At 32.8% G+C, this 20,225-nt stretch overlaps 2 protein-coding genes across 2 annotated transcripts; one reads left to right on the forward strand and one right to left on the reverse strand.

Annotated features, from left to right (window-relative positions):
- Nucleotides 1-1,031: 1,031 nt before the first annotated feature.
- Nucleotides 1,032-10,079, forward strand: LOC122596646 (phosphoglucomutase, cytoplasmic). Its single transcript, XM_043769258.1, has 19 exons — nt 1,032-1,098; nt 1,214-1,312; nt 3,807-3,888; nt 4,278-4,333; nt 4,570-4,683; nt 5,074-5,136; nt 5,222-5,341; nt 5,430-5,530; nt 5,641-5,700; nt 5,789-5,888; nt 6,365-6,519; nt 6,603-6,698; nt 7,132-7,195; nt 7,303-7,384; nt 7,876-8,051; nt 8,156-8,232; nt 8,388-8,520; nt 8,667-8,783; nt 9,781-10,079. Exons 2-19 carry the CDS (start codon nt 1,232-1,234, stop codon nt 9,850-9,852), a joined length of 1,749 nt encoding a protein of 582 aa, XP_043625193.1. The 5' UTR covers nt 1,032-1,098; nt 1,214-1,231; the 3' UTR covers nt 9,853-10,079.
- Nucleotides 10,080-16,404: 6,325 nt separating this feature from the next.
- Nucleotides 16,405-17,759, reverse strand: LOC122596763 (pectinesterase inhibitor 7-like). The gene is made up of 2 exons (XM_043769391.1): nt 17,438-17,759; nt 16,405-16,889 (listed from the first exon to the last, which is right to left on the reverse strand). Exons 1-2 carry the CDS (start codon nt 17,739-17,741, stop codon nt 16,573-16,575), a joined length of 621 nt encoding a protein of 206 aa, XP_043625326.1. The 5' UTR covers nt 17,742-17,759; the 3' UTR covers nt 16,405-16,572.
- Nucleotides 17,760-20,225: the final 2,466 nt, after the last annotated feature.

The following is a 20,225-nucleotide window of genomic DNA, read 5'->3' on the forward strand; positions in this document are numbered from 1 at the left end:
ATTAGCTCAACATTCGATTCAAATGTGAAAAGGAGATCGTCAAACACTCAAACATAAATGTAGAATTCTTTTATGCTCAAAAGCGATCCATGCATATATATAAAAATAAATACAAATATACGCATACAAAAATTGAGCTTCATAAAATTCGAAACAATTAAAAACTTGTTTCATTTCTTCTTTTGCCTGTAAATAATTTGTCCAACCTCTAGCTAGATTTAACAACTTTACCCTTATACATTCCAAAAATTACTTGTAGCGTTAAATAAATGTCAAGAGGCTTATAACTTATGTGGTAAGACTACAAATTCGAATTTTTCAAGTAAAACTTTAATAATAGCTTGAAAAAAAATCTTTTGATATCTTAAGTAAAGTTATAAAAAGGAAATTGATATTTTCCTCTAAAAAATAAGCCAAACAATCTATACTATCTCAATATTTTTAGAATGGATATATATCATTTCCTAAATTAAAAACCCAATCAATCTTATTTTTTAACAAGAACATAAAAATAAATATATTCCTAGAATATCAGCGGTTAGATCCAATGGAAGTGGGTGGGTGTCTAATCTCAGATCTCATCAAGTCGATACACATCACCGTCTGAATCGCTCTTTCGAATTAACATTAGACATATACATATAGAAAAATGATAAATCCTCCTAATCAATCCTTCTAAAAATCCTTCTAATATATCTAATTTTTAACCCATGGAATTCACTCGTTAACAAATATCACAATCCTATTAATTAGGAGAATTTTTAGGCTAATAATTTAGGAGGATTGATGATTACCTATACATATATACAGAAATATACATTCTCCTAATATATCCACTTTTTAACCTATAAAATCCACTCGTTAACACGAGAATTTTTAGGCTAATAATTTAAAAGGATTGATCATTACCTATACATATATACAGAAGATATACATATAATAATAATAATTACATATATACGTATTATAGTGACGTGTGGTTCGGAATAATAGGAATATCCCCCGCCACGTTGTCACGTATATCTCACTCTTCTATTTTTTTCTTTCCACATCCTTCACTCACTCTCTCTACACTTACGCCAACCTCTTACTCCTTCTGTAAGCATCTAATTCTAATACACACATATACATATATATATATATATATATACATATATACATATACTATACTATAGTTCGATCGAGTTTTTATAATTAGTTAAACGTTTTACAGGTAAACAAAAAAACAGTAATGACGAGTTTCAAGGTTAATCGGATCGAATCGTCGCCTATTGAAGGCCAAAAACCTGGCACTTCTGGTCTCAGAAAGAAGGTCCTCTTTTCGTTTTCAATTTTTAATCTCAATTTACATTTATATTTTTGTTTTTTCATAGATCTGTTTGCATGATTTGATTGTTATTCTACAATATATATATATATATATATATACTGTTGATGCATGCTTTAATTGCGATCGGATTATGACATTTTGAATTCTGGTGTGAGATTGATTGATTGATCACGGATTTGAATTAATTTTGAAATGATATTATGCTTTATAATGAATCGATAAATTCGGATTCTTTCTATCTGTTCAAATCTTATGCTATACTGTTTTGTAATATTTAACATAAGATTTGGACGAATTGGATCCAGTTTTATTGATTCGTTAAAAGCACGATATCATTTGAATCCGCGATCAATCAATCAATCAATCACATATTTTAGTGTGACTTGACAGTTGACACATAGGTAAACTATTGAATCATGTATAGTTTAAAGCATATTTTTCATATATAAGTGTATTCGGATCTTTATTGTATGTATGGTAACCGGATACATCCAGTTAACTTTTTGGTTTCGGTTTGCAAGATATACATATACTTAGGAGAGTTTTAGATCAATACATACAATGGTAACTTTGATAACCGTCAATTATACTCCAGTATCGTTTTATCTATTTTTAAATCTGGTTATGGCTATTTTGTGTAGTAGAGCTGAATTAATTGAGAAGCACATTATTGAGTTAAAATTACTTAGAGACCTTTTATGCGGTATCAGATCCAACATGGTTACAGTTTTTTGTCGAAGATTGAAAATAGTTTAAGTAATACAACAAGATAATTAGTTACAAATACGAAGTTGAACCTCGAACTGAATAGTCAGGGTAAAACAGGCGACATATGGCAGCGGATGCAGCGGTTACTTGAGATAGGAACCAAAGTTTGGCTAGATGAAAACGTCGCCTTCACTCACATATATGTTAATACAATGAGCAATCAAAGTAGAATGTAATGATTATAAATGCTATGATTAGGTATGAAGCTGGATTGGTAATGTTTTCAGAGTCCAGGAAAATAGGATGTTTATGACTTTCTGTAAGGAAAAGTACTTTTATGATGAAGACCTTACATAAGTAGAACAATGAGCCCAAATTGGGAAATAAACCCGACAAAATAAGGATATAGAATGAAACTTAGGATGTGGTTGATCATCTAGAAGGGAGAAAGGACGATGAATTGCTAGTTGGTCTTAACCGATTTAGTATAGTTCAGAAGATCCTAGAATGGTACAAGGCATTGAAAGGATCTCAAGATATCCTCAAGTGCACTCTAGAAAGAGTTTGGATTTCCATGAACAAGTTGCAGGGGAAATGAAGTCGATAAAGATGCTAATGGTTGTTCACGCTTGTCAACGGGATAGTTTGGTGAATCAAGATATTATGTAGCGGCTAAGAGTGGTGGACGCTGTATGTTGAAGAATCTTAGTAAAATTAGTCATGAACGAATCAAAGCTGAAGTTGTATCAGGATAATAGGCTTATAGCATTATTCACAGTATGGCTCAACATGACTTGACTAAGTATGGGCATATTTGTATACATTCTGAAAGGAAAATGGAGAAAGTGAAACAATATGAAGACCACAATTTGACATTTTTGCATGGATTATTTGAATTCAAAGACCACAGTTTGAAATCCTGGAATCAATGCTGTCTTAAAATACACGTGTTTGTCATCTTGTGGGAGGGTTGGGTAATACTTAATCTAGGAACGTCCTTTGATCAAATTTGAAAGATCTGTGTGGGTTTCTTTCAATTAATTTTTTTTCTTTTTGAAGAAATTCCAAGTTAGTCGGGGATCTTGCGTTTGTGTTCTACTTGTAACTTGGATTGATACATTTGCACACATTTTCTTGTACTGAGTTAATTTGCGTCTCTTTTTTGCTAACATAATACGTGAATGTGTTGGTTTATACCATGCACTCTATAGCTATATCCACATTTGCTCACATCATATGTAAGTCTGGAAATACATCACTTAATGTGGAATTTTTGGTTATCCATTTGCAATCCTAGTACATGCATATGTGTTTATTAAATTTTCATACATAGCTCTGTAGTTTCTCCTCAGTAATATAACTAATAAGATTTGTTTAGTTGTTACTCTTGACTTTTTGTCTTTAAGGGAACCTTCATTTCATACAGTCCTTCAAATATCTTTAGTAAAATAACTAATAAGATTTGACTTTTTCATCTTTAACTTGCTACTATATGTGTGCTATTCACAGAAGCTACCTATATTTATTAACACACAACTATCTTCAATAGTTCATGAGAAGGGCCCATTTCTGTGTAATAATTTTTGGTTGAAAGATGTTCTTCAATAATGATATGCAGTTTCATCTTAACCACACAACTATCCTCAATAGTTCATGAGAAGGGCCCATTTCTGTGTAATATGTTTTTGGTTGAAAGATGTTCTTCAATAATGATATGCAGTTTCATCTTAACCGGCTAACCAATCCAATACTACTTGAAACATTTCAGGTAAAAGTATTCACCCAACCGCATTACTTGCATAATTTTGTTCAATCAACATTCAACGCCCTCTCCGCAGAGAATGTTAAAGGTAGGATTGTGCCACTCATAATTTTCAGGAATCTGTGTTAGCAATACTGAGTTTGATACTCTGTCAAGTCATACGGAAAATTTTCTTTGTTAATAGAGCTTCTTCTTCTTCTTTTTTATTAACAAACTTGTCCTTACCCCTACACTGCAAATTTTTCTCAAGAAAGCTTTTAACCGACAAGTGACAACCACTTGGTTTCTTTCTCAATACAGGGGACTGTAACCTTTCTAGTCTCCATGTATTAAGGCTTGTTCCTAGCTTTAATTATTTTTGTCAAAGTTGAATTTCAATCATAAGATGGGTGAGTAGCAAATAGAAACTGTATGGAGTGCGTTTGTCTATTGTGCTTTGTCCTGCTTCAGGGATATATAATTTTTTCTTTAATGCAGGCTCTACACTTGTTGTCTCCGGTGATGGGCGCTACTATTCAAAGGATGCAATCCAGGTACTTATATTAACTTTTGTAACAGAGTCTTTAAACCTTTGATAAATATCTTTTCAAAACACATGGAAAAAAATCATGATAAATCAGAACTTCAAAATGATTCTTGTTGAAAATGAGGAGAGAACAGTGAATAAATTTTTTAAAAAATAATATGGCTTTTTACTGTGTCAGCTGTGCATGTTAGTTACTTATAAATAATTATTTTAGTGAATGTATCTTTATCTCAAAAACTGCAGATTATAATTAAAATGGCAGCTGCAAATGGTGTAAGACGTGTCTGGGTTGGCCAAAATGGACTTCTATCAACACCCGCCGTATCAGCAGTCGTACGTGAAAGAGTTGGCACTGATGTAAGTTTATCTGCTATAAATTAATCTCAACCAAGCAACAGTGGGGATTAGAGGGTGGCTATTCCCCTTATTAACATTGGTCAATTTGGTTGGTCTTTTTATCTCAAATGGGTCAAAAAATGTTAGCCTATTTGCAAACGGGCAAATGGGTTGAAAGTGACTAAAGTTTATTCATTAATGCACATCACCTGTAGAAAGTCTTGTACAAAGTTTTTATTAATATGAGCAGGGAAAATGTTTGGGTTTACTTAACCGAAGCTGGACCATTACGACCCAGTACCAAAATGACCTGTTTTAAACCTTTAACTGGCTCGACCTGTAAGTCTTGCCACCTGTAGCGAGGGTTAGCTTGCTAACGTGTAAATTCCTTCCTGCTCTTTAAATTTCCAGGGTTCCAAAGCAAATGGGGCATTTATATTGACAGCCAGTCACAACCCAGGTGGTCCCAATGAGGTATGCTGTAATTTCTTTTTGACAACAAACTTTAAACATGATAGCAATTCAGTGGAACTTACATATTTCATGCTAATTCTTTCAGGATTTTGGAATCAAGTACAATATGGGAAATGGTGGGCCAGCACCCGAAGGAGTTACTGACAAGATCTTTGAGAACACAAAAACAATAAAGGAATATTTTATTGCAGAAGGCCTGCCAGATGTAATGTTGGACGCTCAAACTAGTGTAAAGTTTGAAAACATATATCATAGGCATTGTTTTGATCGATCTACTTAACATGTGTATACAGGTTGATATCTCGGCAATTGGCGTTTCAAACTTCTCAGGTCCTGATGGCCAATTTGATGTTGATGTTTTTGACTCAGCAAGTGACTATGTGAAATTGATGAAGTATGATAACTATTGATCTATAACTTTCTTCCAATATATCTACTTTCACAAAAGGAAAATGAGTTATGACATCAATGTTGCATGAGTCATGATTTGTGAATTATTTTCAGGTCAATCTTTGACTTTTCGTCAATCCAGAAGTTGATTGCATCTCCACAATTTAGTTTTTGGTGCGTACTATTACACACCGACGTGCATATTTCTCTTTTTTTTGTTTGTGATTATCTGTTTGATGCTGATTGTGCTGTGATTTAATAGTTATGATGCACTTCACGGAGTTGCTGGAGCCTATGCTTCACGTATATTTGTTGAAGAGCTTGGAGCAAAAGAGAGCTCATTGTTAAACTGTGTGCCCAAGGTTATTTCTACCATCTAATATATCTGATTTTGTTCTTTGATTTTAGTTGAAGGTAGCAATTTAACCCATTTACTTATGACTGGCTCAGTTTGGGCCTTGTTTAATCTGAGGCGGCCCAAATGTAAATGTTAAAGGTCAAATGGTTAAACATTGTCCGAAATCTAACTATAATGCGTATAATCTATATTTGGTCATATTGTTTTCTAATCATAATTACTTCGTAAATTACTATTTTTTAAAAAATAACAAAAGAAGTGTTTGCTGGTCATCCTAGCATGGGCCAATCCATATCAACCTGAACCTGGAAAACATTTTTTCAAACTGCAACCTGTGTTGAACATCAACCCAATTTTTCCTCTCTTAATTTTTGCAAAGCCACTACAATGCATGAGATAACCGTGTGTATATTTGTCTTGTTATGCTTGTAAGTTACGTATTCTACATTGTTATTCACTGAACTTTTATGATGCAAACAGGAAGACTTTGGTGGGGGACATCCTGATCCCAACCTTACCTATGCGAAAGAGTTGGTATCGCGGATGGGACTAGGTAACAATCCTGATAGTAACCCCCCAGAATTTGGTGCCGCCGCAGACGGTGATGCCGATAGGAACATGGTTCTTGGCAAAAGGTAAACTGTCATTGATGCAAATGCCTACGATTGCAACTTCCTCTTGGAAGAGTCTCGATAACTTTTCTTCTTCCTGGTTTCAGGTTTTTTGTTACACCTTCAGATTCTGTCGCTATCATTGCTGCAAATGCAGTCCAATCTATACCATACTTCTCATCTGGGTTGAAGGGTGTTGCCAGGTTACTCTTGTTTTTATATAACTTTGCTTAATTTTTCAATGTACATGTCTGATCGTGGCTATGGGTCAGAATGAATTATTTCTGAAGCGGTTTTTGTGGGTCGGTCGGCAGAAATTTATTTCTGCAATAAATAGCGATTCAGAAGCTTTTGTGTAGCTACACTCGGGACGATCTTCTACTTGTTTTGCCAGCTTGACCCCTTTGTCGGATTCCCTTTCTATGAATCTTCCAGGTTCCAGAACTGGTTTGAACCATACATATAAAACATAACCAAATCCGACCTGTATTTAGATAAATTGTTCAAAGTCATGACGTGTTCACCTTTATGTAATGTCGTGTAATTTGTCCTATCATCATGCACATGATAATTTTGCTTATTTCTAAGTCCAATGGAAATATATTCGACATGTAACTGTGACTTTTCTGTCCGTAGGAGCATGCCAACATCTGCTGCTCTTGATGTTGTAGCTAAAAGTCTCAACCTGAAGTTTTTTGAGGTACTCGTTGCACATACAAAATGACAAATATAATTGTAGGTAGGGCGTTGACTCTAGGCAATTTTCTAAAAGCAAAGTCACTCATTCTTAATGTTCCACTGTTAAAGGTACCAACCGGCTGGAAATTTTTTGGTAACTTGATGGATGCTGGATTATGTTCAGTCTGTGGTGAAGAGAGTTTTGGAACTGGTAAGTTTCCCTTTGTGCTGCTAGCTAATAGGAAAAAATTGTCAGAATTTTGTAGTTCATAATTTGGAAAGCCATATTATATATTGAGTTTTTGACCCATCCGTTATATATGGGCTTGTTTGATTTTTTACCTTTTGTTTCTGAGTTAATAGTAGAGATAGCAAGATTAGTAATGGATGGAACTGAATTTGGGTTGGAATGGGTCATCATCAAAGGTGGGCTTGAAATGAGCCGGTTTGGGTTAACCTGGATATACCTTTTGGTCCATGTTAGTAAATAGTTAGTATTGAAACTAAATTTTTTGATCTGACCTGTTTGACATACAAGACATTTCAAATCAACCCAATGGTTAACGAATGGGTTGAGATTGCCACATCCTATTATTGAATAGTACAGAGAGCAAAAGAGTGAGGAGGGCCTGAAGAAAAGTGTTGGCAATTACGAAAAGTTACAGTTGCTTATATTGATAAGATTTTGTCTACATTGTATAGGGTCTGATCATATACGTGAGAAGGATGGAATCTGGGCTGTGCTGGCTTGGATGTCGATTCTTGCTTATAAAAACAAGGACAATCTCAATGGTGGAAAGCTTGTGACTGTTGAAGACATTGTGAAGCAGCACTGGGCTACCTTTGGACGCCACTATTATACCCGCTACGATTATGAGGTCTTTATAAATTTTAGTTACCAATAGTATGATCAGACAATAATTTATGAGCTTGAAATTGAGATTAACGTTTATATTAATCAAAACTATTGTCTTTTTTTTAGAATGTTGATGCAGGTGCTGCAAAGGATCTAATGGCTCACTTGGTCAAGTTGCAGTCCAATATTAGTGAAGTTAACAAGTAAAACATTTGACGTTTTTTATTTTAAGCAAATATTTCTATATGACACCTTTAGGGATCCATTTATAAGTGGATGGCTCAAATTTTCCACCTCTTAAATTGTGACTTGGGCTGTCTGCACGGTTCTGTTTACCTTCTGCTATTTATTTGAGCAGAACCATAAAGGGAATACGATCAGATGTTGCAAATGTTGCCAGTGCCGATGAATTTGAATACAAAGATCCTGTTGATGGTTCAATCTCCAAAAATCAGGGAATTCGCTATTTATTCGAAGATGGTTCTCGTTTGGTGAGTGGCAATCGAAATATTATTTTATTTCTCAACGTGTTTAGATAAAAGGTCGATCTGTGTATCATTGTGGCTTCTATATATATTTAAGTAAAAAACCTCTTAAGCTATACACCCTTATCAATGTTCGTTAATTGGTGTTGTAGGTTTTCCGTTTATCTGGGACAGGGTCAGAAGGTGCCACAATTCGTCTTTACATCGAGCAATATGAAAAGGACTCGTCAAAGACTGGAAGAGAATCTCAGGATGCGCTTTCTCCTCTGGTAATACATCTTATCTCCACATTTTAATAGTATATCTATGTATACATAAAGAAAAGTAAATATATCTTGGTAGGAATGGTAGGTGTATATATATATATATATTTCTTCTTTTGTTGGTACCCCATCTTTGATATCTTACTATTTCTACGGGAGTTATACACAGTGACTCTTCGTAGGCTGGGCAAATCTATTATGAAAGTGGGAGTGGCTATGTGTTTTATGGGGTTTGGACTTGAGACCTCCTTTTGGAGGAACCCAACTCGTGACTCATGAGTCATGATAAAAAGAATATTATATGTATAATGTGTTCGGTTTATAGGTATGAAGAAATGACTTTCATGCCTGTAGAAGGTGTTTGGTTGGTAGCCTTGGAAATATAAATTGGGTATCAAACCCATAATAATAGCCATTATCATAAACCCACCAAAGGTGGTGGGTTTGAAAATCCATTCCCATTCCCACTTTAAACCCAAATTAAATAACCAAACACTCCTTATGTGTAAAAACAAAACATAAGTCTTAGACTACCCCAACCCAACCACTAGGTTACTCCATAGGAGTTGGAATATGTAAATTTAATGCAACCAGAATTTTGAAGATGCCTATATACTGAGAAACATTAAGGTAAATAACCAAGAACAAAAATGAAATTGATACACACATGTGAAATGAAACTTTATGTAACATGTATCAATTATTTTGCTGAAATTGTACATAGGACCAGATATAAAAGGTATCCAGTACTTTTTATTCGAAAGGGCGTTGGTTAATTCATTCAGTGTAATTGTTAAATGGGTTGCTGGATTGACACAATTACGGAAAAGTTGATTTAGAAGTTTAGACTGATTTCGAGATTTTTGTGTTCCCTTAATATTTAAAAATTTGTGTTCCAAGTAGTGGACCAACTTTCTCAAGAAAAATATTGTGTAAAAAAGCACAGTTAATGCTTTGCGAGGTTTGATCATAGATTTGATACGGGATATATGTTTGGTACCAGGTGGAGGTCGCTTTAAAGTTGTCGAAGATGCAAGAGTTCACTGGCCGTTCTGCCCCCACTGTCATCACATAAAAATTCTGCTCTTCCTGTCGTCCACAGCTTATGTATTTTTCGTGTTCTTATATAGCAATAATGTTAGCTTTTCAGTGGCCTGGGCTTGTTTATTAGTGGGTGGGCATCATCTTTGATGTTGAATGCTTGATGATTTACAAAGTTTTGTTTTCGTTAATAATTTCAGTATTGTACCTTGAGAAACTCTTACCAACAATATCCAAAATTTACGGCTTTTTCTTTTGATATTTTCATGAAATTCGAGCAAACAGTGTATCCTCCCCAAGAGTCACAACATTCGCACGGTCGACTGCAAACAATATTTTTTCCAACTTAATGTTTTTTCCAAGCGTATAAAATCTGGTCTACTATGTTTGATCTAACTCAGAAATCTAGTTCTTGGTGCTGTATAGTGTATAGCTACCACCAGTCTACCAGTAACGAATTATGCTTGAGCCACTCCCCCAAACACAACTCCAAAGTTGTGTCTGGTTCATGGTCTAGTTTTGAGATTAAAATGTTTGTCATGTACAATTATCTGTCCCCATTCTAGTTACAAAACCAAATAATTTCTAATCACTAATAAACATTATCAAATCAATTTGTGTCATCTACCATTATCTGTCTCCATCCTTCTTTATCCATTCTCATAAACAACTGAAGATGAACATCCTTCATATCATCACGCACGTTAATTTCCTCGTAACAAACAACCTCCAAATCATCTTGATATCTCATCCTTCCTACAATTTTTTTTAACATCATCTTGATATCTCATCCTTCCTACAATTTTTTTTAACATTAAGTTAATAGTTAGCATTCGAGACACCATAGTAACATTCAATTGAGTCGAATGAAGCGCGCAGACAATGCATACCTGAGATGAAACTCATGACTTACCGTGCAAGTTTGTAAGACAACATAATTCCTGATAAAGTCAACATATAAAAAGTAATCATTTCACTTCTACATGTTCCTATGAGCATATAACTTGTATAACGTATCCTAAAACATGTGGTTATGGATTTATGTTTATCTAGATTGATTGAATTTAGGAATGTGCATAGCAAAGTTAAGGTTTGCTTAAAAACATAACTAAAGATAATTTAAAAGTTCAAATATTTATTTTATGTTATATAGTATGTAGGGAGAATTTTATATCACACATCACGCACCTCTCGTTTTCCATCATTCCAACAGACTCGCCTTTTTTCCATCCTTACAACAATTATCACTTCCAACATTATAAAAATCACAAGACCCCAAAAACCACATTTCACTCATATACCAAAAGACAAATAATTCCATGCTTTCGTTGATGAGGATTTCTTGTCCCTCATGCAATAAAATATATTAATATGAACGACACCAATCCGAATCCTCATTTGATTTTGTATCTATCAAGAGACATGCACAAATGTGCATGTGCATATTTATACTTATACATCTAGAAAGGCAACTCATACTTTTATCATAGCTTTTGATGGATATACCATAATTTACGGTTTTTATGACAAACGATAAAGCTCTATATTGCATAGCTGTGATATATAATTATGATGATTTTATTAACTCTAAAGTAACGTGTCCAATGGTAAGTATTGATTGATAGGGTCTATTTGTATCACTTGAATATTAAAAATACACGAATAGGAAAATGGATAAAAGATGCCAACCCGTGAGTCCCCGAACAAGATCAACCCTTAGGCCCTCATAGAAAACAAGTTCTAAAAATTAGACACCCATCAATTTAATCAAGAGCACATACTAGTATACTACCCTCAAAGATTTTACTTGCCTTCATCTCCTTTCGTTGAAAGTAGAGTTGCAAACGATGAGTTTAGCCTAGGCTAAGCTCGAGTTCGATGAACCGTCAAGAAGCAAGTGCCAGAGGAACTAATTAAGTTGTTTAAAGTCTAGCTCGAAAAACTCAGATATTGATATAAAAGTAACCTTTAATAGCAATTTTTTGCTAAGTAGAGTATATTTAATTACTTTTTTTTTTTTCTTAAATCAATTTCCAAATTCAGGATACATGTATAATATTATCACTTAAACACGTCTAGGCTTAAATAGACTGGTAATAGCGCTCTTGGCTACATATCTATTTTGATCTTCGTATTTAAGCTTAAGCTTGAATTCAAATTTAATAAAATCTCAAACTGAATGAAGTGAAAACTCGCTCAAAAGTTCTAACTTGTTTGCAACCACGGTTCTTAGCCTCCCGATTAACCCTCTTATGTGTTTTTTTCTTTTTTCTGCCACAACATATATATTAAATATTGATTATAATTGTCACCCAACAATGGAGGATTGGTCATTATTGGAGGGTTTTTGTGTTTACCCACTAGTTCATCCTAGGGGCATCTTCAATGGTAGTTGACGAAAGACTTTTTTTGTAACAAAAAATCTTTATGAAAGGTTGACACCATTGGGTAAAAAGACTTAATTGACCAGTAGGTCGTGAAACCTCAACCTTTTGAGTAAAAGTTTTTTCTCAATCTAGTCTTATAAAAACCTTTAAAAACAGAAGGTGAATCTACAACAAATGTATATGTTTTACTGTACAGTTTACAACTGGGTAAAACATATATTGTTGTAGGGCTGTAAACGAACCAAACAGTTCATGAACCGTTCGGCTGGAAGTTCGTTCATGTTCATTCGTTTAGTTAAATGAACGAACATGAACAAAAATATCCGTTCGTTTAGTTAAATGAACGAACATGAACAAACCTCTCGTTCGTTCATTTATGTTCATGAACGTTCGATAATCTGTTCGTGAACGTTCGTTCATTTATGTTTGTAAACCATCGTTCGTGAACAATAGTTCATTTATGTTCATGAACATTTGTTCGTTCATGTTCATTTACATATATTAATACCTAATTAACTATAGTTTAAATATAAAAATCTCTTTTATATCATATATATATGTATATATATATATATTATTAATATCTTTATTTTTAAGAAAAAGTTTGAATAAAAATACTTATTTTATAAATATTTCGTTTGTTTGTGTTCGTTCATTAGTGTTCGTTTAATTGTGTTCGTGAACATTCGTTCATGAACACAAACGAACGAACATGAACAAGCCATCATGTTCGTTTATTCGTTCGTGAACATAGCATTATGTTCGTTTATCTGTTCGTGAACCGTTCGTTAAGTTAAACGAACGAACATGAACATAGTCTCATTCGTGTTCGTTTGGTTTGTTTACAGCCCTACATTGTTGTAGATGACAAATAATGTAGATATATCATTCCCCTGAAAAAGTTTTTCCATTCGGGTAAAAGCTTTTTTAATAGCTTGAAGTTAATGAAGTACATAGGTGGCAAAAAAAAAAAAAAAGTTTTCAAAAAATTTTCTTCATTGTGGATGCTCAACAATACATTTGATTATCATTCAATAGTAAATAGTTTACTGTATTTCAAGCCTAAACTTTACCTATATACCAAAATGATCAATGCATATGTCTCTCTAGTTCGACCCGTAGATAAACCAATCATTCGACTTGAGTGATTAGACATAACCATGTTAAATTCTCATGTATGTCGGATTGTTCATCATTGTTCTTTTACTTTACTATATATAATTTGTATAATTTTTAAAAAATTCAAAAAATAAAAAATGAGAATACCGGAAATACCGGAAAGGTAATACAGAAAAATACTGAAGATATCAGAAAAAGTTGTATCAGAGTACCTCCGATACCGGTATTACGGGTAATACTACCGGTATTTAAAACATTGTATGTATGTGTTTGCATTTTAAGGTAATTAACTAGATCCTCAAATATAGGTATCTATAGGTTTTTGTTTTGTTTGGATTAAATTGTTACCGGTAGTTTTTGTTTGTTTTGTTTTGTTTGAAAAGTTCTCCTAGATTTGTTAACAGCGATGATAAAAAATGCAAAAACGATAAACCGCATGGACGATTATTGAACTTAACTATATAAAAAGACGAAAATGTCTCTCACGTAAGTTGCATGTGAGGGGTTAACGGCAAATTTATAACGGCATAGATAAAATGCAAAATACGGGGATGATTTTAGCCAAAAGTTAACGGCGAGAATAAAAACTATAAAATCAAAAAACCACATAGACGAAAAAAGTACTTAACTCTATATATAGAATTATCAAAACAAATCCAAATTGTAGCCATATATCAATGTGAACCATGATAGATATATATTATGTGTTAGATGGTGGTTACATTTTCACAAGAACTATATTCAAATGTGGTATCAGAAAAGAATTCTATGATAGACAAAATAAAAAAAATCCATAAAAAAATAAATCTAAAAGAAAACAAAATGTTAAAAACGTATACGAAAATTTTTAAAAATACATAACAAAATCTAAAGCCTTTGAAAAGTAAAAAATACCCCTAAATTTATTAAAATGTTGAAAAATTAATTTTTGCTATTATTGGCAAGCCTTGAACATGAGATTCATGGCTTTTAAAACAGCAATCTAACCACTCTATTAATAATTGTTGGTTTGATAAATTTCCTTCCATTAAATATATGGCCTTACTTTTCTTTGGATATAAATTAAATATATATTCACATGATATACTTATAATAACCTTAATGAAATTAATTATAACATACATCTTTCAATTTTAAAAATAATTAGCTATTATTTTACATCAATAACGTTTATACTAACACTGCTACCGCCACCCGTTCCGCCATCGCCGCTGCATTGTGCGGGTACCCTCTAATATGAATTCACGGATAGGTACCGAGTCAATATCATTCCAATAACGAGTCAATATCATTCCAATAACTAACACTGCCTTAACCGTATATAGTACATAAAAACAATTTAAAACATACAATATGATTATAATGCAAACATACATTTTAAACATTTATCATCAAGGTGTACGCTAAAGAACATAACTTGATTTTTTTACATTCGATGATAAGGTTTAATAATCATGGCCAAAGTACAAACGGACTATGTTACATCATGAATGACAATATATCAATATTCAAAGGCAATATCAGAAAAAAGATCGAAGAGGTTACAAAATTGGATAACTTATAAAAAACAAATCTAAAGTGAGACAAAGTTGAAGATTTTATAAGAAAATTTTAAAAATTTATGATAAAATTTATGTTTCATGGAGAACATTATTGGCTTCTTTTGCCCCTTTGATCCACCTCTGCCAATATTGAATTGGTATATATAGCTAGTGTGTAGATTGAGTACGTTGAGGGTGCAGCCTCAATTGGTAAAGGTGTAGTGTTCAATTCTTGTACATGACATCAATCTAGGGGAGGAACCACATACTTTAGGGATAGCCAGAGCTATGGGTCCGTTAAATTCATATAGTACAATTTTTCAAAAAATGATGTATTTTTTATTGGTGTTACGGGTCAAATAAATATGGGATACTGGTCATTGTGACCAACTTTAAACTTTGAAACATTTTTCTATCAATAAACTTAGAAAAACGTATCTGTACAACTAAATGATAAATATAAACTCTTAAAAGCGTAAAAAAAAAATTCTTAAAATTCATTATAAATAGCCAAAAATCATTGAAAAAAAAGCTAAAAATCGTAACAAGGTAGTCGTTATTATTGCTACTTTGTGTCGATACAAGACTAGTGGAAAAAAATTGTGCTACCGGTCACTTTTATCTTTGGTTCCGCCACTGCGTCCATCCATGTATGTCCTTGACTGTTCCTGTAGCTAGACTTACATCTCACACGTCGAGCCTGGGGCAGTCTGATGAACCGGATGATAAACTTATGAAAGTATTGAATTGGTATGATTACATACATATAAAAAACAACCCATGACTTAAAATACTTGAAATCAACCAATATAGATGTTAGGATGGGACCCGAACAGGGGATCTGGGAGTAAAAAGCGCTTATTAGAAAGCCAATGACTTGTTGGTTTTTTAGACAAATGTGAATGAAAACAAACACATTTAACTACGAAAAAAACTATAAAGGCCCTAGAGATTGAACAACGGGAAACTCACCTTGGGGTGCTTTCACACAAGAGGTTAGGTTCAAAATTTTCCGCGTAAACATCTTTGGAAAGGCTAGAAAATGATCGAATACGACTCATCGGAATACCCGCTTAGGCTGCAAAAGTTTGAGTCAAGAACTCCGAGTAGCCCGAACAAAGAAACCTTATTTCTTTTTTACACACCAATAATAAGTCCATATATACCTCCTTTTATGCATTAACGGAAAGACACTCTGTCCACCCTAAACCGTTGTCTTTTATTGCATGTTTTTGCCCGCCGTAAGTTATTATCATGAACATTTGGTTAATTAGAATTTAGATATTTATTAAAAAAATTTTCATTTAGTTTTCAGAGTAATTTAGGATTAAAAGTATTAAAAAAAAAAATTCATTTAGATTTTGTTAGGTACCCATCTTTTATAATTCCGATTATCTGGATGAGTTTCTAAATTCCCTATCTTTTTAACTCAAATGTACACATATGCGGCCTAAGTGGAGCAACAACATTACAATAAGTTTGGTTCTATTAAAAATGGACAAAATAAACATGAAGAATTAAACCATAACTTTCTCCGTATGACACAACCCAATAATACGTTAAAGTATATAGAACATAAATATAAGTTTTCTAAACAACAATCAAAAATCTCCAACGATCAACTCTATCACTCAATTTAATTACATTTTCACATTTAGTACTCTTGTACGGTCAAATAAAATACAAACTTTTTTAATGATACAACACTCATGGTGTTTGTATTGTATTAGCAAAACTGTTAACTAAAGCCAGAGCATTACTAGTTACTTCCTTCACCTTCACTGCCCGGTTACAAACGTCCGCCTTCACTTCGTCGTCCGGCATATCTTCAAACCCGTCCGTACAAGTATCCTCATTGGTCAATGCCGCACTCATCCACGTCTGTACGTTGCTGAGTTGGAACCTTAACGACTCTCCGGACCCACCTAACCGTCTCATTTGTTTCAAAGAGCCCCGGATTTCATCCACTGCGTCTTCAAACACAGAGTGGCAATCATGAATAGCGGCCGCGACTCTTGGATTATCTACAAAAAAAAAAAAAATTTTAAAAATACACAATTGTACTTGTAAGTATAACAATTTTGATCCATTTATGACATTGTTTGGACTTTGACAAGTTTTGTGTATATAGATGAGAAAATATAAAATTTGTTCATACATCAATTATAACACTTATCTTTTATGATATCAAACGAATTTATTATTATATATATATATATATAAATATTTGTTCCTATATATAGAACTAAGGGAAATTATAGCAAGTTTGGTGCATATTAATCGATAACCACGGAAAATAACGATCGAAATTAGAGAGATATAAAGATTGTTTACAACTAACTAAGAATTAAAAATAAAAATCTATTGAATTATGATATATATGGATTTAACATGAATAATAATACTGTGTAAATATAGTTTAAATTCAAGAGAAATTAATATATGATTCATTCGCACACAAAATATATTGTAAATACTAAGGGATGTACGAGTATTAATTTGTAACACCAATTTTTATTCGACTCTTAGAGTTTTATGCGTATGAATATGTAAAAGAAAATTAAGTACGTACCATAATCGGTGCTACGGGAAATATTGGAAACGTATCTTGCCATATGGTTGGCTTTAGACAAAGTGACACCAATCGCGACACGGGCAAGGCGGGCAGGGTTTTGTTGGACCGCAGAGGAATAACCGGAGAGAGAGGTGAAACATAATCGTGGGTATAAGGTCGTTTGGCAACTTGTACGGATGAAATCGGTGTCGTTGGATGTTGGTGGAAAAGAATTGCCGGCGGCGGTAGTTAGAGCAAGTAAAGTGGTTGTTGACATAAGGAAGAAAAAGGAAAAGAACATGTAGGGAAGTTGGATTTTCATGTTGTTTTGAGTTTCGAAAAATAAGGTTTATGGTGGGGGGTGGTAGGGTTTATATAGTCGCCTTTGGGTTGATGTGAATTAGTGTACTTAAGTTTTTGTTTGATTGGCTATTTGTGTATAATACGTATATGGTTACTTTTTCATCTCATATTAAATGTATAATTTTTACTTATTATAGCTTCGATCATAAAATATTTGTTTATACTATATAATTTGTCATATAAAATATATGGACTGACTTTTTATTAAAAGAATTTTCACAAACTAATATATAATACAAATAATAAAGATATTTATGTTAAAAGTTGAAAGAAAATGACTTAACAAATTAAAATTAAACATTTAATATGAAACGGAATGATTATAAATAATTTTAGGTTTATAAAAAGTTTACACAATGATTTTTACAAACATACTTCTAATCTTGTTCCAAGTAAATTATGTATATGTATATGGAGTATTTATCTCCTTTTTTTTTATTGATTGAATCAACTTATAAGTCATATGTATGTATTTATAAAGATTAGTTTGTAAAATCTTTGTTAACATAAATTTGCTCTAGGAACAAAACAAAAATTTGATGTGAGATGTGTTTGATACTTGAACTAGAATTATCCGGCCAATAACCGGTGGGAAAGATTTGATCCAATCTTTTTTACAAAACAACTTACCACTAAACCAATTTAAAAGATGACCATATTTATCATCCAAAAACAATTAGACCAACTTAAGGGTATTTATTTTTGGGGTTTTGCTAATGAAGCCTTGAGGGCTTTCGTTAATGTGCATTAATTAGTTGTACATTTACCATAAAATTTAAGGGGTTGACTTTTAATATGGAAATATACATTTTTTTTTTAAATTAAATATACAATCTTTTAATGTATGTTAAGTGAAGCTTTAAGAGCTTTGTTTTGTATTTTCTTTATCTTTGACAACAACGATATTTAATGTTAACTGTTAAAGACAAGACATGGAGATCGGCTATTTTAAGGATAGTAATAATAATCCACATAATTTCAAGATTTAAACTTAATACATTTTTATTTTTAGTAGGTTATTTTATATTATCGTCAATTTCACATTATTTTTAAATGTTCGTTTACTAAACTACTCTAATTAAAGGCACAAACATAATTAGCCTTCAAAAAAAAAAAATCAAACCAAACCTTCACGAGTAGTCATACAGTAGTTATTTGCATGTGAATTTAATTTGTACACACGCCTATTAATTCACGCATGTCCACACAATAAGCATGACTTCTCCTTGTATTTTTCTTACTTCTCCACTTATTTTTATTTTGGATTCATCTAATATTTTGTGCCACGACTCCCATTACCTCCGACAACTACAACTTTTACATGGAACTAGTTCGTTAACGGATCCAAGCTAGCAGACATTATTATATATTATATATTTTTATTAATATTTCTGCTTTGCAATACCATATTATAAAACAATAAAATATTTTAAAATTTTAATTTTAAACTAGAGATGTAGTGGAGGCGGCGGTAAGGTGGTGCCAGCGGTTTGGCAATGGTGGTAGCGAAGTGATAGTGGTGTCTACTGTGAGTGTTATACTAGAAAAATTATGACATATTTACACTTTCAAGTGTGAACAATTGTAACAATATGTTCACACTTTTAAATACGAATAGTTGATATTATTTTGTAACATTTATTTTTCACACTTAATACAAATATGAACTTTATTTTTTTATACACTTTTAAATGAAAATACATGTATTAGAAAAATGTGAATAATCAACCATTATGTTTATGTAATTCATTACTTTGTTCATATGTTAATTCAATAAAAAAATTTCTTGTATTATTAAAGTGGAAATCTGAAATCACATTTTTTATCAAATAAAATTTTTTGACAATGAATGTTAGATCAGCTGGCTGGAGTCATCTCTGGTTTTATCCCAGGTCATGAGTTCGACTATCTAGAGTGACGTGTCCTAGGGGTTTTTCCTTTAAATCACTTGTAACGGCTTATGTTCTACATCTCGTAGTTTAAAAGTACGTGCAGGGTTCACCATTATACGGTGAGGTGTCCCTGATGTCGTATACCGACTAGTTGTTAAAAAAAATCAAATAAAATGGAAAATTAATTAATGTAAAAGATGTTTGGCACAAAAGCTTGGAGCTAGGACTGTAGTTAAGGGCTTAAGGCTGGAGCTTGAGGTTGGGGCTTTTTTTTTTCAACTCTTTTCCTACGAGCTTTTATTTTAAAGACCTTTTAGGGCTTTTAGGAGTTTTTCGGGGATGAGACTTTTGATTTCTTATGTATTGCCAAACATGGCTGTATTTTTCAACGAAGCTTATTTTTAAAAGCTAAGAGCTTTTAAGCCCTTAAATGCCCTAAAATCCCTTTGCCAAATAGACCCTAAAAGTAATTACCTACTATAATAAGGGAATGAGATGTGAACAGTACTTTTTTTGTCTCCTTCTGTGTTTTAAATATAAATAATAGAATT

The sequence above is a fragment of the Erigeron canadensis genome, chromosome 4 (assembly GCF_010389155.1).
Source record: "Erigeron canadensis isolate Cc75 chromosome 4, C_canadensis_v1, whole genome shotgun sequence".
Taxonomy (NCBI): domain Eukaryota; kingdom Viridiplantae; phylum Streptophyta; class Magnoliopsida; order Asterales; family Asteraceae; genus Erigeron; species Erigeron canadensis.

Excerpts from the sequence above, each read along its gene's own strand:
- LOC122596646 (XM_043769258.1), top strand. The coding sequence starts at position 1,232 with ATGACGAGTTTCAAGGTTAATCGGATCGAATCGTCGCCTATTGAAGGC. Across the intron at positions 6,699-7,131 it reads GGGTTGAAGGGTGTTGCCAG|GAGCATGCCAACATCTGCTG; the intron begins GTTACTCTTGTT and ends TTCTGTCCGTAG. Across the intron at positions 8,784-9,780 it reads AGGATGCGCTTTCTCCTCTG|GTGGAGGTCGCTTTAAAGTT; the intron begins GTAATACATCTT and ends GTTTGGTACCAG.
- LOC122596763 (XM_043769391.1), bottom strand. The coding sequence starts at position 17,741 with ATGAAAATCCAACTTCCCTACATGTTCTTTTCCTTTTTCTTCCTTATG. Across the intron at positions 16,890-17,437 it reads TTCCCGTAGCACCGATTATG|ATAATCCAAGAGTCGCGGCC; the intron begins GTACGTACTTAA and ends TTTTTTTTGTAG.